This window comes from Chelonoidis abingdonii, chromosome 9 (genome assembly GCF_003597395.2).
Source record: "Chelonoidis abingdonii isolate Lonesome George chromosome 9, CheloAbing_2.0, whole genome shotgun sequence".
NCBI lineage: Eukaryota > Metazoa > Chordata > Testudines > Testudinidae > Chelonoidis > Chelonoidis abingdonii.
This window is the reverse complement of record NC_133777.1, coordinates 29,987,004-30,005,884: the sequence shown is the minus strand read 5'-3', so window position 1 is coordinate 30,005,884 and position 18,881 is coordinate 29,987,004. Positions and strand designations below refer to the sequence as shown.

Here is an 18,881-nt window from a genome sequence, read left to right as displayed (position 1 = left end):
TGGCTCTGAAGCAACTGTCTGCTGGGTGGGAGGTGGGGCCAGTCAAGCCTGAACCTCAGACTAAGTAGTCACCTCAGGGCAAGGCATGTCAGGACACTGACTGGCTGAAGCCCTCTGTTGGTTGCTGGCAGGGTTTCTCCATCTTTGGCTTCTCTGTGTCGCTTCCCTTCTCCCTAGGTCTGATTGTCACACCTATCCTGTGTCGTTTCCTTGGGCAGGTCTCTCTCCTTGTGCCCTTCTTGTGCTCACCTCTGCCCCATCCTTGTTGCTGTGTTTCAGTGTTTTCTGTTACCTCTGCGTCTGTCATGTGCTCCCCCATCCTACAACCAGTCAGCACTGAGAGCAGGGTGTAGTCACTTCCCAGGGAGCAAGGAGACCAAATGTACCCATTCCCAAGCTAGGTAAGTATAACCAAGCAATTCAGCCCTTTTTTGCCTCCTCATGCTGTGGGCCCTGAGCCGGTGCCCCCGCTTGGTGTGCCTTTTTCCTCTTCCTGCTGCTTAGAAGCAGGGAAGAAAGGAAGAGGGAAGTGTAGAAGAGAGTCTCACCCACCCACAGTCTCAAGACTAGGGGGCATGCAGAAGCTTCCTTTGAGACATGGCAGTATCCTCAAACCTCCTTTCTTCAGTTCTGCTTGTGTTCTCGTGCATGCCATCAGTGTCTAGGCACCCAACGAGGGACCACTGACCCAGCTCCCGAGCTCCTGGAAAAGGCTATTTTATTATCATGAAGGAGGTGGGAGTAGTACATCTGTTACTAGTCTTCTGTGTGACCTTGGGCATTTTGTGCTACCTTTTGTGTGCCTCAGTTTCTCCACCTAAAATCCATGGATAATGATACTTTCCTCCTTTGTAAAGTGCACGGAGAGCTGAAGATGAAAAGAGCTGTTGATTGTTACGATAAAGCCATAACTTTGGTGCACAAGGTATGCTTTTGGGTACCATAGAGCTTTCTTTTCTGATTGGACTTCCAGGATGCCCACTTACTGCATATGGGGGAGTCCTTCTATCTGTGCATTTTCCTTAGAGAAAGGGACAGCCATTTCTAGGTTCTGCCTTTCGGATTAACTCGAGGATCTAGACTAGGATGACCAGACAGCAAGTGTGAAAAATCGGGACAGGGAGTGGGAGGTAATTGGAACCTATATAAGAAAAAGATCCCTAAATTGGGGCTGTCCCTATAAAATCGGGACATCTGGTCACCCTAATCTAGACTCTTTGGTGATAAATGCCTGCATCAGGCAGGGTGCACATTTATCCTGAATGGGACAATCTATTTGTTCCAGCAGGATTTTCACCAGTCTGGTAAGAGACTGAGATAGAGTGTTACAGCCAGCTGAGCAGGCAATATGCGACTGTGACTTGCCACCAGAGAGAGGATTCCCATCTGCTGCATATTGCCTAAGGCCCTAATGTTTTGGACCCTGGGAATCTGATTGTGCCTGCCAGATCTGGACAGCTAAATCTCCCTTGCCCTAGAGAGTGAAGGGTGTAGTTTCTTCAGGCAGGATCTCCCATGGACAGAGCACATTGCTTGGCAAGGAGCAAGAAGAATTGCACAATTGGTATGTGAGAGAGAATCCAGAAGAACTCTTTAAAATGCGCTTCCAAAAGGAGAAATGACAGTGAGGGAAGTGTTCTGACTGTATCTCTGCCTATTGATTTTTGTGGGGTTCAAGAAGGGACTTAAATTTGGCACCTTGAATGTCCAAGTTGTGACATTATTCGCTGGTCCTGGCTCTCTTCAGCTGTGTATGGAGGTATGGGGGCCACCTCCACTCCCAGTGCTGCTTGGCTATAGAATGAGGAGGAGGAGGAAATGAGAGATGTATGACAAGAAAGAATAATCTAGTGTTCACTGTACTTGTCATAGTTATCCTCTTCCCAATCCCTCTGTCCGGTTTGTTTGTGGAGCACAGGATTTGCCATGCTGCAGTAGGCCATCTTCTTGTCCACACTCCTGCTTTTGGCAGTGATCAGAATTTGATGCTGAAGAGAGAGGTGCAAAACCTTCCACGTGCAAAACCTTCCACCATGTACTTAGCCAACTGTGCAGGATAAGCTTCTTCCAGCAGACGGGCCCAGCCATTCAAGGAAGAGGTAGGAAAAGGTGGCTCTGGACTGTATTTATCTTAAATGACAGTCTTTTTTGCCTTCTGGCTTCTTGGGAGGAAGAAGCAATTCTACTAACTGGCTGTAGGATGGGGGAAGAGAACAACCATAACAAATGTGGTTACTAGTAGGTAATTCTTTCTGTGTTTTTCTCCCTAATTTTCTGTCTTCTGTGTTAACCCCTTTGTTTCTGTCCTTTTTTAAGTTTTGTTGGGAAACACACAGGTTGCTCTATGTTTTGCTTTGCCATATTTTTTTTCATCTTCCTATTATAAGACACAGATAGTTTAAATAAAATAAAACAAAAAAGTAAATAAAGAAATCTTCCTTTCACATGTTTAGTATTAAGTCAAGCTGGTTGAAATGTTTTCATTTAAATGTTTTTAGGAAAGAAAATTTTTCATGGGAACAAATAAGGAGACCTGGGGTCTAGTTCCACCTCTTGTCAGTGGTCTGCTGGGTGACTGCTCTGTGCCTCAGTTTCCCCACTGCAAAATGAGGATAATGATATTGACTTCCTTTTGGAAAGCATTTTGAGGTCTACTGATAAGTGCTAGATAAGAGATAGGAATTATGATAATTATTGTTACACTTTCCCCTATTTTAAACTATACACACATTATTCTCAAGGAACGGCAATTACTTTACCAATAAATATTACTGTCAATGACTACATGTGTTTTCTGTTGTCGATGACGCTTACCACTCATAGTGTTTTTCACCAATTGATCTCAAAGCACTTTACAAATGTGAGTGAGCATTATCATTCTCCCTTTAGTCTCACATGCTGAGTCAGTGCACAGCTGAGAATAGAACCCTGGAGTCCTGACTCCGGGCTTGCTCAATGGATCACGGGGCAGTTTAATAGTATCTACATTTAAAAAAAATAGAAACTGAAATAAGGATAAAAAGACTAATACAAAAATTGGAAAAAAAATCCCTGGATTAGATTTCAGGTTAATGGTGTGTGATGAACTAGGCCTTTCTTTAGATGCGAATATTTTGCTTGTTTGTTAAGCCAGTTAAGGATGTCTTTTACTTTTCATTTAACTGGTCTTTTAAATGTTTTTTTTTGGGGGGGGGGGCGCTGGAAGTGGTGTGATAACATTATCATTACTCAGTGATCCAGACCATAGTGAATTGCATGTGTGTGAAATTTTCTTTTTGTGTGTGTGTGTTTGTTTTTATCTTGGCTAAACACTCTGGGCTAGATTGGCATAATTCTATTCTTTCCAGTACATACCCACTGACTTCAACAGAGCTTTGCCAAAATATTCTAACTGAGAGTCTGGCCCATGAGCCACAAAAAGTTAATTTTGTGACTCATTTTATTAGCAATGATTCAGGGAGTTTCCTGGCCTAGTGTAAAACAAGTCATGTAATGAGTCTTAATGGCAGGATAGAAATGCTCTGTTATTGTGGTTTTGGAAGATTATTCCTGCATTAGTGGGTTTGGAATTGTTACAATAACCAATAGGCACATAAAAGGTTTGAGTCTGTTTAAAGTATCTATTTACAAATGAGTTATTGCAGCAGGCCTGCCTGAACTAGCCTCCACCAGCCATGTGTTTTGCTGTCTGGTGAGGGAGAGCATTTTTGGAAGAGTTGGACAAGAACTGCAGAAAAATAGAGGTCCAGCGGTTAGGATGCTTGTCTAGTACTTTGGAGATCTGGGTTCAAATCTCTGCTCTGCCACAAAGCCTCCTGTATCACTTAGTGTCTCTGTTTGTTCCCTAGCTCTAAAATGGGGATAATAGCACAGCCTTACCTCACAGAGGTGTTATGATGATAAATATACTTGGGAGACACTCGCACTTTAATAATGGGGCCCATACAAGTACCTAGGACACTTAGATAGCTAGAAGCATTATTCAAATAGCTGTCCCTCACTCCCAGATTCACTTTGACGACTCAAGCAAATCTGTATTCACTACAACTGGTCAACATTTTCTGAGTTCATCTTTTTGACAAAAATTTTCATACATTTCTTTTAATGAATAAGTTCACATTTTTGGAAGACAGTTTCAACCAGCTAAAGAGCTGGTTGGAGCTTTTTATTTTAAAATATTCATCACATCACCCTCCTCCCCTTTTTTTCTTTTGAAATCGCAGTAAAATTTTTTTGAAAAAAATCCGTATTTGTTACTTTTTTTTTTTTTTGACCCGGGGTAGTATTCATACCAGAAGCGTTTACTGGCCCTCTTGAGAGCTCTTTGTGGATATAGGAATCATCCTGTCAATGAGAAGTAACACCATCATGTGACTCTGGGTGACGAATCATTAGCTCAGGTAATGGTAGTTGAATAGAATGTACTCCAAGCAGTGCTGGTGATGAGATGAGTACATATAAACCATTTGTTGAACAATTTCCAATTTGCTCTTGGCTATCAGAGCAAAGTTCTGGAGAATCAGAACCAGGAAAGAAAAGTACCTGACAAATGAACCCATAAATACACATTTGTCTCTCTAGGAGTTAATACCCACTTCAGATGCTGCCCAGTAGCAATTCAGTCCTGCACCAACTGAGATATATTTCCCGACTGAGTTTAAAGCAAAATTCCCATTGATTTTAAAATGAACAAGGTCAGGTCCTGAGGGTGGCATAGTGGAAAGGAACATGGTGTAATGGTTAAAACAAAGGATTTGGCATCAGATCAACTATTTCAGGCTCTGCCACTAACTTATTATATGACCTTGAGTTAGTTACCATAACCTTTGTGCCTCAGTTTCCCCATCTGTAAATTGAGGATCATAATACTGCCTTAACTTTGCAGATTGCTTTGGGAGCCTTAGATGAAAGAGGCTATTTAAGAGGAAATTATTCCTATAAACTCTCGGCAGATATTAGCACAGCCAAGTTGATTTACTTGGTATTAACTGGGCAATGCTACACCCCAAATAAGATATTAAAGAGGGAAAAACTGTAAACAGTGCAGTATGTTATTACTTTCAAAGCTTTGCTGCAGATTTAAAGCCTTCAGGGACATTAGCAACATGTCCTGGCTTCAATGCTGAAGGACAACGTTCATGCGTTGGTTATTTAGGGGATATTCCAAAAGGTAAACAATAAATAATCAAATAATTACACCACTGCTCTAATTATGTATGAGCAGCGCTACTTTGAGGAGGGGGCGGGGAGAGGATGAGTGTATATATATAGATGTCTTTGCTGTTTGTTCAGGAAGGCACTTGTGATAGGCCATGCTGGTTTTGTTTGGATTGCATAAGCTTTAATCTAAAGTTAGAGATGTTTTTAGTTGATCTGTGTTACTGTTGGGTGGGAATTAACATGCATAAGAGATCATGAGACCTCTCCCCTTTTTCCATCGCTTTATTGGCTTCCTGCCAAAGCAGAGTGGCTAGAGGCTGGCTGGGCTGGGCTGGGCTGGAATCACACAACCCAGAGAGCGAGATGCCAGCGATCTCAGTCCTTTACAGAGGCGCCGTCATTATTAGCAGGTAATACCTCTGAGCAGCAAAACTGATGAAAAATGGGTGGTGGGTCAGAAGAAGGCAAGGAGACTGCGTGGTTGGGCTGGGGTGTTTAAGAGCCTCCTTGGGGAAATACAAAATTCCTGTCTGTGCGATAGATATTTAATGTCCAATCTCCTATCAACTGGGCAAGAGGAAGGGAGGATTACTTTGGTTTCCACAGAAAAGTGATTCAGTAAGGGAGGGAGGGGGGATGTGTGTCTGCTTCAGAAAGGGCTGAGACTGTGACGCGGGCTGAGACTGTGACGCAGGCTGAGAAAATCCGAAGTGTCCCCCTTAGGATAAGGGGGAAGACTTGTGCTGTCCTGTCATGGAATATCTCCTGGCCCTTGGTACCTTTCCAGGACTTTGTTTTTTTTCTCTCCAAGCCAAACAAGGGGAGAAAGCATGAGTGACTGTGTGCTCAGGATGGAGTAAGGTATAATGACATGATAAGTGAAAGGACTAAGGGTTATTAAATTGCATGAACATAAAAGCCTTCCGTGAAATGCTGTTCTGAATAATGAACTCTTTTTTTTTGTTTGACTGCCTGCTCTCTTGGGGAAGGTTTCCTTCCTATTCCTGAAGTCCCAGCACTGCATAGGAAGTGATTAAGAAAAGAGGACTTTTTGGAAGTCCTGCATACCTAGTATGAGACTATCTTGTTCTTAGGGTTATTTGCTGCAAAATCAGCCCTCTCTGCTCCTTTGCTGTGCATTTTGTATGATTAGAAAACTTGTTCCCTCTAACGTTAACGCTATGTGTGTTTGGGTTTTTGTTAATTTATTCCATTGTTGGGGGGATCAGATTTAGGGAACATTTTGGGGGTAATTGGCTAGTCACCTGTTTTATGAAACCCCTATCCTGACACTACATTTGAGTTCGGGTTAAAACTCAGTTTCCTCTTTGTTAATAACATGGTTTCTTCAGGCACGTATCCAGGTAACTGCAAAATTCTGCGTAGTAACTTCAATACACTTAATTAGGGCCACATATTCTGCTGAAGTAAATTGGTGTAGCTCCATTGACTTCAGTGGAGTTATTCTGATTTACACTAGCTGAGAAATTGGCCCTAGATGTTTATCTAATGCCTTGAATATGCAAAATATTAAGTATGATTAATATGAAACTGAAGTAGGAGGAATGAAGATTTTTTTTGATTGGAAGGTAAAATTTGATCAGAGACTTAGTCTTGGTTATTATGGTCTCTGAGGTGTAGTTTCGAGCTGCGTGAAGGTACTTAGTTAGGATTTAAATCTTGGCTGTCCCTACAGGCTCTTCGGGAAAAGTGCAGGGTTACTCCTTGCATAACCTGTTGGGTTTAGATCCGGTTAACAGGCTCTGCTGTATCCACTTCCACGTTATTGCTGAGACCAAACCATGTCAAATCTCATGCTGAATCATGAAACTCACATTTTTCCTCCAAGGTGAACTATGGGAACAGGAGAGTGCACAGCAGGAGGCTGAATTAAAGAGGACCTCAGTATTGGGTTGCCATCTAGAATATTTGGGCACTTTTGGCTTGTTAGGTTAAAATCCACCCACTCCCATGTAACACTGCTGCTGTGAAAGTATCTCAAGGGGCCAGGAGAAGAAAAGGGACCATACTTGAATTCTTTAGTGATCCAAATAAAAACCTGTATTTTTGAGGCAAGTTGAATCTAATACTGAGGCACTCTGCAGCCCCGAGTCGTCTTTAAATAAATAAATAGAGGTCTTCAGCATTGGCCTAACTCTGCTCCCATTGAAGTCAGTCCAGCCCCAAATGTCTGTCAAAAGCCTTCATGATAGGAACTTGAGCTCGGTGATGCCTCAGGACGGGAATTTGTCTATCCTAATCTCTTGTAGTGCAATATATTGGTGTAGCACTGTTGATGTCAGGGACTGGATGATGGTGTGTTAATGTGACCTTATTTATATCTATGCTGAAATGTCTGAAAGGCTGGATCTCTACCTCTGTGCCTGGAAGGAAGTCAGAGGCACCATGGAACATACACGGTCTCTTGATTCTTTCCAAGTGTTTGAAGTTACCTTGTTAATACGTTTTTTGTTTTTACTTAATATTGGGACCTACTTATTTGCTTGGGTGTCGGAGGTCTAGAGCATCCGTTTTATGACTGGAGATGGTCGGAATGTTTTCACTAAAATGAAATGTCAGCAAAACATGCCGTTTCATCTAAGCCAAAACATTTTGCTGAGAGATATTGGTTTCTATGAAATCATAGGACTGGAAGAGACCTTGAGAGGTCATCTAGTCCAGTTCTCTGCACTCAAAGCAGGACTAAGTATTATCTAGACCAGTGGGGGCTGCAGGAAGTGCCGCGGGCTCAGGGCTGTGCTGGCCGCCCTTCCTGCAGCCACCATTGGCCTGGAGTGGTGAACCGCGGCCAGTGGGAGCCATGATTGGCCGAACCTGTGGACGTGGCAGGTAAACAAACCGGCCCGGCCCACCAGGGGCTTTCCCTGAACAAGCAGTGGCCCTAGTTTGAGAGCCACTGATCTAGATCATCTCTGACAGGTGTTTGTCCAACCTGCTCTTAAAAATCCCCAATGATGGAGATTCCACAATCTCCCTGGGCAATTTATTCCAGTGCTTAACCACTCTGACAGTTAGGAGGTTTTCCCTAATGTCCAGCCTAAAGTGCTCTTGCTGCAGTTTAAGCCCATTGCTTCTTGTCCTCAGAGGTTAAGAAGAACAATTTTTCTCCTTCCTCCTTATAACAACCTTTTATGTACTTGAAAACTGTTATCATGACCCCTATCAGTCTTCTCTTCTCCAGACTAAACAAACCCAATTTTTTCAATCTTCCCTCATAGGTCATGTTTTCTAGATCTTTTATCATTTTTGTTGCCCTTATCTGGACTTTCTCCAATTTGTCCACATCTTTCCTTAAATGTGCTGCCCGGAATTGGACACAATACTCCAGTTGAGGCTTAATCGGCATGGAGTAGAGCGGAAGAATTACTTCTCATGTCTTGCTTACAATACTCCTGCTAATACATCCCAGAAAGATGTTCATTTTTTTTGCAGTAGTGTTATATTGTTGACTCATATTTAGCTTGTGACGCACTATGACCCCAGAGCCCTTTCTGCAATACTCCTTCCTAAGCAGTCATTTCCCATTTTGTATGTGTGCAACTGATTGTTCCTTCCTAAGTGGAGTACTTATTGAATTTCATCCTATTTACTTCAGACCATTCCTCTAGTTTCTCCAAATCATTTTGAATTTTAATCCTATCCTCCAAAGCACTTGCAACCCCTCCCGGCTTGGTATCATCCACAAACTTTATAAGTATACTCTCTATGCCATTATCTATATCATGGATGAAGATATTGAATAGAACTAGACTAAGAACCGATCCCTGCGGGACTCCACTCATTATGGCATTCCAGCATGACGGTGAATCACTGATAACTACTGTCTGGGAACAACTTTCCAACCAGTTATGCACTCACTTTATAGTAGTTCCATCTAGGCTATATTTCTCTAGTTTGTTTATGAGAAGGTCATGCAAGACCGTATTAAAAGCCTTACTACAATCAAGATATATATGTAATGTTTGGGAAAGTTTTGGGGTGAGAGAGAGACTCGGACTTTACGGTCAGAAGGGACCATCATGATCATCTAGTCTGATATCCTGCACATCGAGGTAGTGAACTTCCTCACTTCCACTGGAGGAGAGGGGGAAACACAAGAGATTGTCTAGCTCGGTGGGTACAGCACTGGCCTGGGATGTGGGAAACTAGGTTCAGGTCCTTACTCTGCCTGATTTGGGGTGCTCTGGGATGAAAACTCTGCTCTAGAGCAGAGAGCTGAGCTTGGATCTCTCAAGCCAGTGCCCTACCCACCTTACTATAAAGTGTGACGTGATGCAAAACCGTTTGAACAAAAACCACAAAATGGAGTTGTCCTCCAGTCAGCTCTGATTTGATCAGTGCTCCTCCATGCTAATTAGGTGTGTGCGTTAAAACCTTGGAGCTGAAATCTCCTCCACCTCTCACCAAATTCCTTCATTACAGAATGAGTTAGTTTAAACTGTTCTTGGCAGTAGGCTTATTGGACTATTGGTCCAAATTCAGATCTAATTTGTGTACCGATGTATATCTGGAATAAATCCATTAGCCGGAGTGGTGGTGTTCCACATGGACACTGGTCTCATTGAGAACACAAACACACATATTTTGTGTGTATGTGTGTGTCTTTCTTTCCATCCATCTGTTCATGTCTGGGTATGTATACAGTAGCTTATGTCTATGTAACTTTGTGAGGTTTTATTTTTGCCCTCTACCAGCATGCACCTCATGCACTGGTTTGTATCTTTTGAAACGATGTGTTTTTTGTATGGTTTTATGGGCACAGATTGTCGGGGTGGGGGTTTCTGTGTCTGTGTGTTTGTGTTTTGTGTGTCACTATTTTAGCCTCTTCAGACTGTATCTGGTCTCTCTTCCAGGACACTCATGGGACCATATGGAATGGATCGAACAGTGCACTGCATTGATTTCTATGACTGTGCAAATGGGCTGGGTGAGTACTTTGTGTATGTGCAAGCATCACCCTGTGATATTGGAGAAAATGCACCATCAAATTTCGCTTCCAGCATCTTGAATGGCGACCACCTCATGCTGGTACAATGCAGAGGGCTGTGTCTTCTTTTGAAAAGCTTCTGGAGTGTGTAAGGGAGCTATACCCTTAAGACAGTGCTGGTCTTGTGATTAATACACAAGAGTGGGTGGTGAGACCTGGATTCTGTTCCCAGTTCTGCCACAAACTTCCCAGATCACCTTGGACAAATCACTGAGGTCCAAAATGTCCACTAATTGTTTTGTGTACCTCCATTTTTGAGTGGCCAGCCGGAGACACCTTGATCGGGGCACCCAAACTAATATTTGTTAATTGTCAGTCTTTATCTCTCTGAGCTTCAGTTTCTCCACTTGTGTAATGGGCACATACATATTTCTCCACTGTTGTAAAATACGCTGAGATCTCTGGAAGAAAACAATTTTGTAGGTGTATTATTTTTCTTATATGCTCAATGATGGGAAATTGAAGTTAGACAAATTCAGACTGGAAATATGGTGCAGTTACTTACTAGGGAGGATGTTACTCACTGGAACAACTTACCATGGGATATGGTGGATTCTTCATCACATGGAGACTGTAAACCAAGAAGGGTTGTTTCTCCAAAAGAGGCCCCCTATTTCAACCAGAATATGAGCTTGATGCCAGATCACTGGGCGAGCTCCTCAGGGCTGGGCTATGCAAGAGGTCAGACTAGATGGTCATAATGGTCCCTTCTAGACTTAACATCTCTGGGTATTCTCTTTCTGAAAACAGCCAGGATTTGGCATTGGGTGAATCAAAACATGGGTTTGAGACCACAGAAGGACTGTATTTCACAGAGGCAGTGAGGAGCAAATGACCCTCTTCTTCCCCACAAACCCTTTAAGACAAATGAAAACACAGAGCTGTCCTGAACACACAACCGTTGCTCAGACAGATGCTTGGGAGCAGGGAGGCCAGCACTGAGCGCTTGTGAAAACCCCACTCTCTCTGAACACCAGTCTGGCAATGGGGCTGTCACCATGCTATAGCCCACCCAGACATGTCCTATCTTTGGCAGCTAGCTGGCACCCCCTTTTCCACTCGGTGATGCCTGAAGCCAGACTATGGCTGCCTACTGCATGGGTGTGCTGGGAGGAAGTACATGCCATAAATGCTCTGCTCCTTGGGCACCCATGCAGGGCTAGCCGCAACTTGACCTCTTCTCCCTGTTTGTTAGATTGAACTCTGACCTTCACATGAGGTGTGGATGGGAGGTCCTGTTTCTGGTGCCTGGCCAGCTGCAGATTATCCAGTTCCCAGTGAAAGGTGCCATGAGATAGTTTTAAAGTAATCTCGTATTCCCCTCTCTTGCCACAAGCAGAGTCTGCAGTGCTGCCCAGGAGCTCAGAACTGTTGCTGTAGCCTCCCGCGCAGACATTACCTTGGCAGCATACATTTAATGACTTGGAAGTGCTTTGTAATACCTACACTTTGAAAGGTAGGACAGAAACCCAAATTCTCTTCTCTTCTCTCTCTCTGCTCATTATTTTCTAAAAGTGAAATATTAGTTCAGCTTCAACCTGGAATGCTACCTTCAAGGAAGAGAATCACCTCAGTTGTTATAACTGGGGTGTGTGTATAATATATGCTGCATAAAAGCTTAATATCATATAGACAGATCTTCAGCTGGTGTAGAGTAGCAGAGCTTGGAGCTAGCTATAAAATATTTTTTTGCCCCTCCCCCCATTAAATGATTTTTTTGGTCACATTTCCATGAAAAAGTTTGAGGGTTTTTGGTCAAAAAAAAAAAATCAAAATATTTCAGCCAAAAACTGAAATATTTTGATTCTGAAATGGTGCTGCGGTGCATCATGAGAGTTGCAGTTCTGGTGTCTCATGCTGCCATTCTTCTCAATGGGTTCGGCTTCATGGTCAAACCATGTCTCCCATGAGGCACCATGTACCTCTTGGTGAGAAGAGGCAGTGCACTGTGGCCGTGTTACATCATGATAGATGAAATCTGGCTGAGGAACCTGGCCTGTGGAAGAGAATGGGAGCATGAGTCACAGGAACTATAATTTCCGTGAGACACCACTGTGGCATTTCAGAATCAAAATATTTTGATTTTTGACCAGTTTTCAGTTCTGTGCTTCAACAAGAACCAGAACCCCCCCAAAATAGAAATTGGCACGTCTTATGAAAATTTTTAATCAAAAACCCAATTTCCTGTTGCAAAAGAGCTCCCATGGAAAACTTTCAGCCAGCACTTTGAGTCAATTTATGCTAATTTACACCAGCTGGGGATCTGATCCATAGTTTAGTTTTTGAAAGTGTGGAGCTGTTGGCTAGGATGCGGCCTAAGGAGTGGGGTGGAGGCCAAAGTTGGCCACTAGCATAAAGTAGAACTACTTTACAGCCCAGAGCAGCTGCAAATCCTCATCATGGAGGGTGAGAGCCAGAGTCACACACGATATGTTCTGTTTGGTGCATACTTTAAATGACAACAAATCCATCTGAATTCATGATGGGGAATAATCAGTGAGACTCTTCAATCATAGCCAGAGAGAGAGAGGTGCTAAGAATTTCAGCTGTGCAGATGAACTAGTAAGTGGAATTCCAGCTCTCCTGAGAAACTAGTGAACGGCTGTTTGGTAGCTGTCTATTTTTAGCCATCTGAGTGAGCTGGTTGACAGTTGTGATGTCATCTCCACTGAAGGAATAGGTCTGCTTCCGTGGAGCTTCCACTCTGTAGATGGGCTAACCTGTGCAATGATTGGGAGCTCAGAGCATTTCCATTATCCAGTGGCTCGGAAATTTCAGCTCCATAGATGAACAAACTTGATTCAGTTGCTGGGATTGGAGCTCTGGGAATGGACTAGCTAGGTCAGTGACTAGAAGCTCAGTAGACTGGCTAGCATGCATTAGCCTTTCACATGCCCATAAATTATATACTCGATCCATATGTTGCTATATCGCGTTCTAAAACTGTATCTCTCCACCAAACTCTACCCAAGAAGGGGCAAGAGACCTTTGTAAAGTGTTGCAATATGATGCAGTTGGCAGTACTGAAGTCTGGTGATTCAGTTTCCAATGCAGTCCTTCAGCTTTTCTTCGTGTTCTGTTGTGGGACAAGCCATGGATCATATAGTCAGGTAAACTCATCCAAGGTAAGTAGCACACTTTTTAAAAAAATCACTTTCAGCCAGAAACAAGAGCAATAAAGTCATTACAAGAGTACAGTACTAAAGCTAGCTCTTAGCTCGGGGTAGGCAACCTATGGCATGCGTGCCGAAGGCAGCACGTGAGCTGATTTTCAATGGCACTCACACTGCCCGGGTCCTGGCCACCGCTCCGGAGGGCTCTGCATTTTAATTTAATTTTAAATGAAGCTTCTTAAACATTTTAAAAACCTTATTTACTTTACATACAACAGTAGTTTAGTTATATATCATAGACTTATAGAGAGAGACCTTCTAAAAATGTTAATGTATTACTGGCACGCGAAACCTTAAATTAGAGTGAATAAATGAAGACTCGGCACAGCACTTCAGAAAGGTTGCCAACCCCTGGCTTAGCTAGTTCTACAGGGCTCAGAATTCTTTGGAAAAGAAAGAAGCACCCGTGAATCATAGCCTTAACTCCTAACCTATTAATGAGCCAAATTCTGACCCTGGCATAATTCCAGAGTAACTACATAGATTTAAGTATTAGTCCAGACTTACACAAGTGTAAGAGATCAGATCTAAGTACTAGGTCTGTTCTGTGGCTTTAACTTGAAATCTAAACAATCCCAAATGAAAGTCCAAACGCTCCTAAAATTGTAACTTTTAATTAGGAATAGTTCTCAGAGGCAAGTGACAGTTAAACAGCATTTCTCAGAAAAGCTGAGATCCAGTCATCCTCACTTTCATCATCTTAGAACTGAGCTGAGTGTGATTCACCTGCCACCTGTCCCTGACGCCAGACAGAAAAGAAGCCAGAGACTGCAAGAGTAACAGAGAGAATAAAAGAAACATAACTGAACATTGTCAGCTTAGGTGTCGAACAGGAGTCTGCTCCACTGTGTCTAAGAGCAGGAATAAAGGTCACAATCCTGAGGTTTGGTGCCTGGGATGGAAGACCGAGCAATGCATTAACAGGTGGAAAGCACTCAGTTTTGAGCTGCGGATCACAACCCAGGCAACAATATTAGTTAGCCCTTACAAAGTACAGTTCATCTACCCAGCTGGATACTCATGACCACCTCTGTTCTACAAATTGGGGAACTGGAGCATAACGACTGACTTTGCCCAAGGTCACGTAGCAGATGTGGCAGGGCAAGGGCTTGAAACCAAGTCTGTTGTTTGTTTGGTGGCTGATCCAATAGACCTCAGTGTCTATTTGACACCTAGTTGTTGAGCGTCACTGAAAGCCACTAGGGAGCGTGACTGCCAGACTAAACAAACAGCTTATCTAGGGACCCCTTGACCCATAGTGGAGATGGAGATCCAGGAGCACTGTGGGATTATAGGCCTGAGGATTTTTTCTAATGGCACTGGAGGGAACAGGATTTGATGCAAAAGAGCAAGTCCAGGGTCTGAATTTTGAAATATACTGTAAAGAACCTCACACAAATGCTCTCTGGGTCATTCTAAGCTCTACCCTGACCTGGACTTTCCTCCATAAACCTTTACTCTGTGAAAGAGAAACCATCGGACACCCGTACCAAGTCCAGGACCTTTGCCAGAAAAGAAAGATTAAAGAGATCCAAAATAGGCTAGATTATCAGGCCCTAAGTATTACTTAATAAGCATTATCTGGGACACTGATGCTATCTAATTAAAGGGGCACTGTCAATTTAATTTTGGTCTCAAATATAAGTTGGGTTAAAATAAGTCTTTCTTTCTAAAACCTAAAAGGATAATAGAAATGTTTCCACAATTTACAAAAAACGCCCTCTCATCTACACAGTTGGCTTTTAATTTTGTGTTTAACACCCAAACAGAGTTGCACTAAGAACCTGAAAGTGAAATGAATAGTAAATAAAAGGGAAATGATTGTCATGGACTATCTTTGTTCAATCCAAGGAAATGCAAAATTGACTAAACCCATATACAATGACATGTAAACCAGAATTTAAAAATTCCTTTTCTTCTAGAAGCTGTTGTTAATAACACACTCTAGGTCAAACAAACATTTGTTCACAATTTATGATTTTTAAATTGACTAAATGGAACTCATGTTAAAACCTTAAAGGGATAAACACCTGTTTGCATAAGCTTATAACTTATGCCCTGATCTTTCAAAGATTTATGAGCATGCTTAACTTTATGCACAAGTGGTTATATTGTCACTGTTGCCAACCACAAGCATTCAAAAATCATGAGTCAAGCCCCGCCTCCAGTCAGGAGATTGGCCTAAAAATCATGATTTAAATAATAGTAAACGTCAGGATAGGTTTATCTTCTGGTTTTGGAACCATAGGGTTCAGCTGCTTCACATTCTCAAGAGTCCCTCTGCAACCATAATGACTAGATATTTACTGTTGTTTTAAATGAAAACTGAGATTTTTTTGCAGTCACTCGAATCTAGGAGCTGGGGCATTAAGAAAAATCTTCAAATATCATGAGATTGGTGATTTTATCACCAGAGTTGGTGCAGTGCCTTGAGGTCAAGTGAGCAAATCTTTACACATCACTAGCTAACAAAATTCTCCTTTCTCTGGAGAGTGAGTTCTCAGTTTGGGTGCCATTGTGGTGGTTCTCTTTCTCTCTCTCTCTTTTTTTTTTTTTATCCCATCTTGTGAAAAGTTTCAGTTGACATTTTCCTGCTTTTAAATGGCCAAAATAGTGTGGTGGTGGTGGTTGTGGATACTCTCAGGGGCGGCTCTAGGTATTTTGCTGCCCCAAGCACGACAGGCAGGCTCCCTTCAGCAGCTTGCCTGCGGGAGGTCCCCGGTCCAGCGGATTCAGCGGCAGCATGCGGGAGGTCCTCCGAAGCCGCGGGACCAGCGGACCCTCCACAGGCATGCTGCTAAAGGTAACCTGCCTGTCGCCCTCGCGGCGACCGGCAGAGTGCCCTCTGTGGCTTGCTGCCCCAGGCACGTGCTTGGCGTGCTGGTGCCTGGAGCCGCCCCTGGATACTCCCTTCCACCTCATGCTCAGCCCTGCACATGCATAGAACCTGAGTATCTTCTCCTTGGAACAGAACCTGGAGCAAGTGGCCCTGTATTAATGGCTTACTCCTGATTGGTATTTTGACAGTGGGTTTCTTACTCTCTCTTTTTCCCTCTATGTGAAATAGCTGAGACATTAAACTATGAGCCGTCACTATTGCGTTAACACACTGACTCACTTCCAAAGAACTCGCATAATAATTTTTACCACCATATTGGCCCTATAGATATGTTCACACAATGAGTCCCCAATCTTGGTTGCTTCCTGGTCGCTATTGTATTGATAAACATGATTAATAGATGCTTGGAGCAAGACATGATTGACTGGATAATGCAAATCTTCATAATGCATATACACATGCTCAGCTCGGCACTGTCCTTTTGGGCAAGGAACTGTATTTGAAGTGCCGATACTCATTTAGTTGCTGGATTGGAATGACTTTGAGGAAGATATTCTGATCTGATGGGGAAAATTCAGAGAAGAAACCTAAATAACCCACCCTTATTATTACTATTTATTTGTACTGTGCTAGAGCTTAGTAGCCAGGCCAGGACTCTGTTGTGCTAGGGGCTGTACAAACAGAGAACAAAAAGAGGATCTCAGCCTTGAAGAGCTCACAATGTAAAATTCAACTTCTAGTCAATGTGGCATATTCCCTATTCAACCCTTCCATCACATCTAACATGATGTAACCCTAAAGGCCGGTCCATCTCCATGTCTGGCCATGGCTTCTAGAGGCACTGTGGCAAGGAAGAGATGCAGTTCTGAGAGAGAGACCTAGGTTTGGAGTGAGTCCTGGATCTGCCTCACATGTTGGAAACCACCTTCTCGCTGATTCTCTTGCTGCGCTCCATTCTCCTTGCCATAGGCGCCTATGCAATTCCATCTGCTGGAAAGCAATAGGGGGCTGGTGGGAACTGCAGACACCTGTGGCAGGGGGTTGCACAAGGAGGGGCAAGCAGGGGCTTGCCCCCCAGTAATTGGTGGGGCACAGAACTCCGGCCCCAGTGCTGCAGTGGGGAGGTGAGCTCCTCCGCCCCAGGGCTGTGATGGGGCAGAGAACATGCCTCTCCAAAAGCCATCAAAATGTTATTTGTGCACATGCCCCTGCCTTTGGGGTAAGTGGGGAGAGGCTGGCCTGGACCCCAGGTAGGCTCTGCACTGGGGGTGAGTGGTGGTGGGTTGGCAGCCTACGGCTGCTTGTGTGGTAGTGACGAGCGAGCAGCCCTCATCAGTGCTGAGCAAGCAGGTCAGAGAAGGGCTTAAGCTAGTGGATGGCCCTTTGTTCAGCAGAGAGAGAGTCTTGGGAGCTGGGATGGGAAAGAGGAGAGAGATGAGAGTGGACTCAGTCTCCGTCTCTGTTTGGAGCCCTAGGGGTGAGTACTCTCTCCTTAGGGTTCAGGGTAAATGTGCAGTCTCCTTCCCACCCACTTCTCTGTAGCCTGGCCTTGTCCCCCTCCTCATGTCTATCTGGGTTATGTCCTGCTCCCATTTCTGGTCATTGGGGCCTGCTCCCTCTGAAATCAGTGGCACTCTCTTGTGTTTCTCAGCTGATTTCTGTGGCAAAGCCCTTTGTACCTGTCTTTGCCATCGTAGTAATAATAATTAATAATAAATAGGAGTTTTGCTAGTGATTTAATTGGGGCAAGTTCAGGACCACAGTCCTTCATCTTTGTGGCTATCTTCCCCTTACTGTGCATATAACTATCCAGCTCAGCCAATCACCCAAGACATTGCCCCCTTCTCAAGTAGCTCCTCCATACTACTTCTTACTATGCTCAGCAGCTCGGATGGTTTCTTGCTTGTCCATCTTTGGTGTCAGTTTTCCCACCTGCCTGTTTTGTCCTTGGCCACGTTCAGCCCTGTAATTTCCATTCCATCATGCGTGACACATCCTTTGCACCTGCCCCCACAAATGGGGCACTAGGGCAGGTGAGCAGTTGAACAGCCTGAGTGTTAAGCCACACCAGTGCAAAAGGATCCTATTGTTGTAAAATGCTTATCCAAGAGTAGAAATAGGGCTTGAGCTGTGTCACAATTTAGCTCTGTAGGTTTGTTTCTGTATGTAACAGGAGACTCTTCCCCAGGGGTGGTCCGAGTCTGCAGGTGGTGCCGTTTCTGCTGCATTAGAAGTAGCTGCACATCGCGGTGGAAAAACCTTAAGTCTCTTACTACCCAAATTGGGGACAGCATGCAGTGACTAGACCTTTCGAGTGTGAGAACAGACATGGCCCTTTTCACTGCTTTGGTTCTGATTTGCACTGCTTTGGTTCTGATTCTTAAGAGAGTGTGTGTGTGTGGAGGCAGAGCGCATGGGGGAGTGAGTGGCTTTGTTTTGTTTGCCAATATGGAGTTAAAGTCAGTGTTTTCCCCTATCAAAGTTTGACTGTGTCTGAGACTAATACTGTGAGTAGTCACTGATTTTTAATAACCGGATCAGATTTTCTGCTGACATTTTTGGGGATAAAGGAGGATTTGTAGATACTCTGGCTATATTAAACCATTATTACAATTGATTCATGGACACAAAGGAGAAATGAGTGATTACAGGTTTTTTCTTCCAGTACCTAAACAGAGGAACAGCTAGAATCTGCAGTTCT

General features: G+C 43.6%; 1 protein-coding gene across 1 annotated transcript in view; it reads left to right on the top strand.

Moving 5' to 3' along the window:
* Positions 1–18,881, top strand: part of LOC116833282 (syntaxin-binding protein 4-like) — a 109,449-nt gene that overhangs the window by 19,665 nt on the left and 70,903 nt on the right. The window contains exon 2 of the mRNA XM_075069077.1: positions 10,035–10,108. Within this exon, the coding sequence (XP_074925178.1) occupies positions 10,035–10,108 (74 nt within the window). The remainder of the gene's footprint in view (positions 1–10,034; positions 10,109–18,881) is intronic.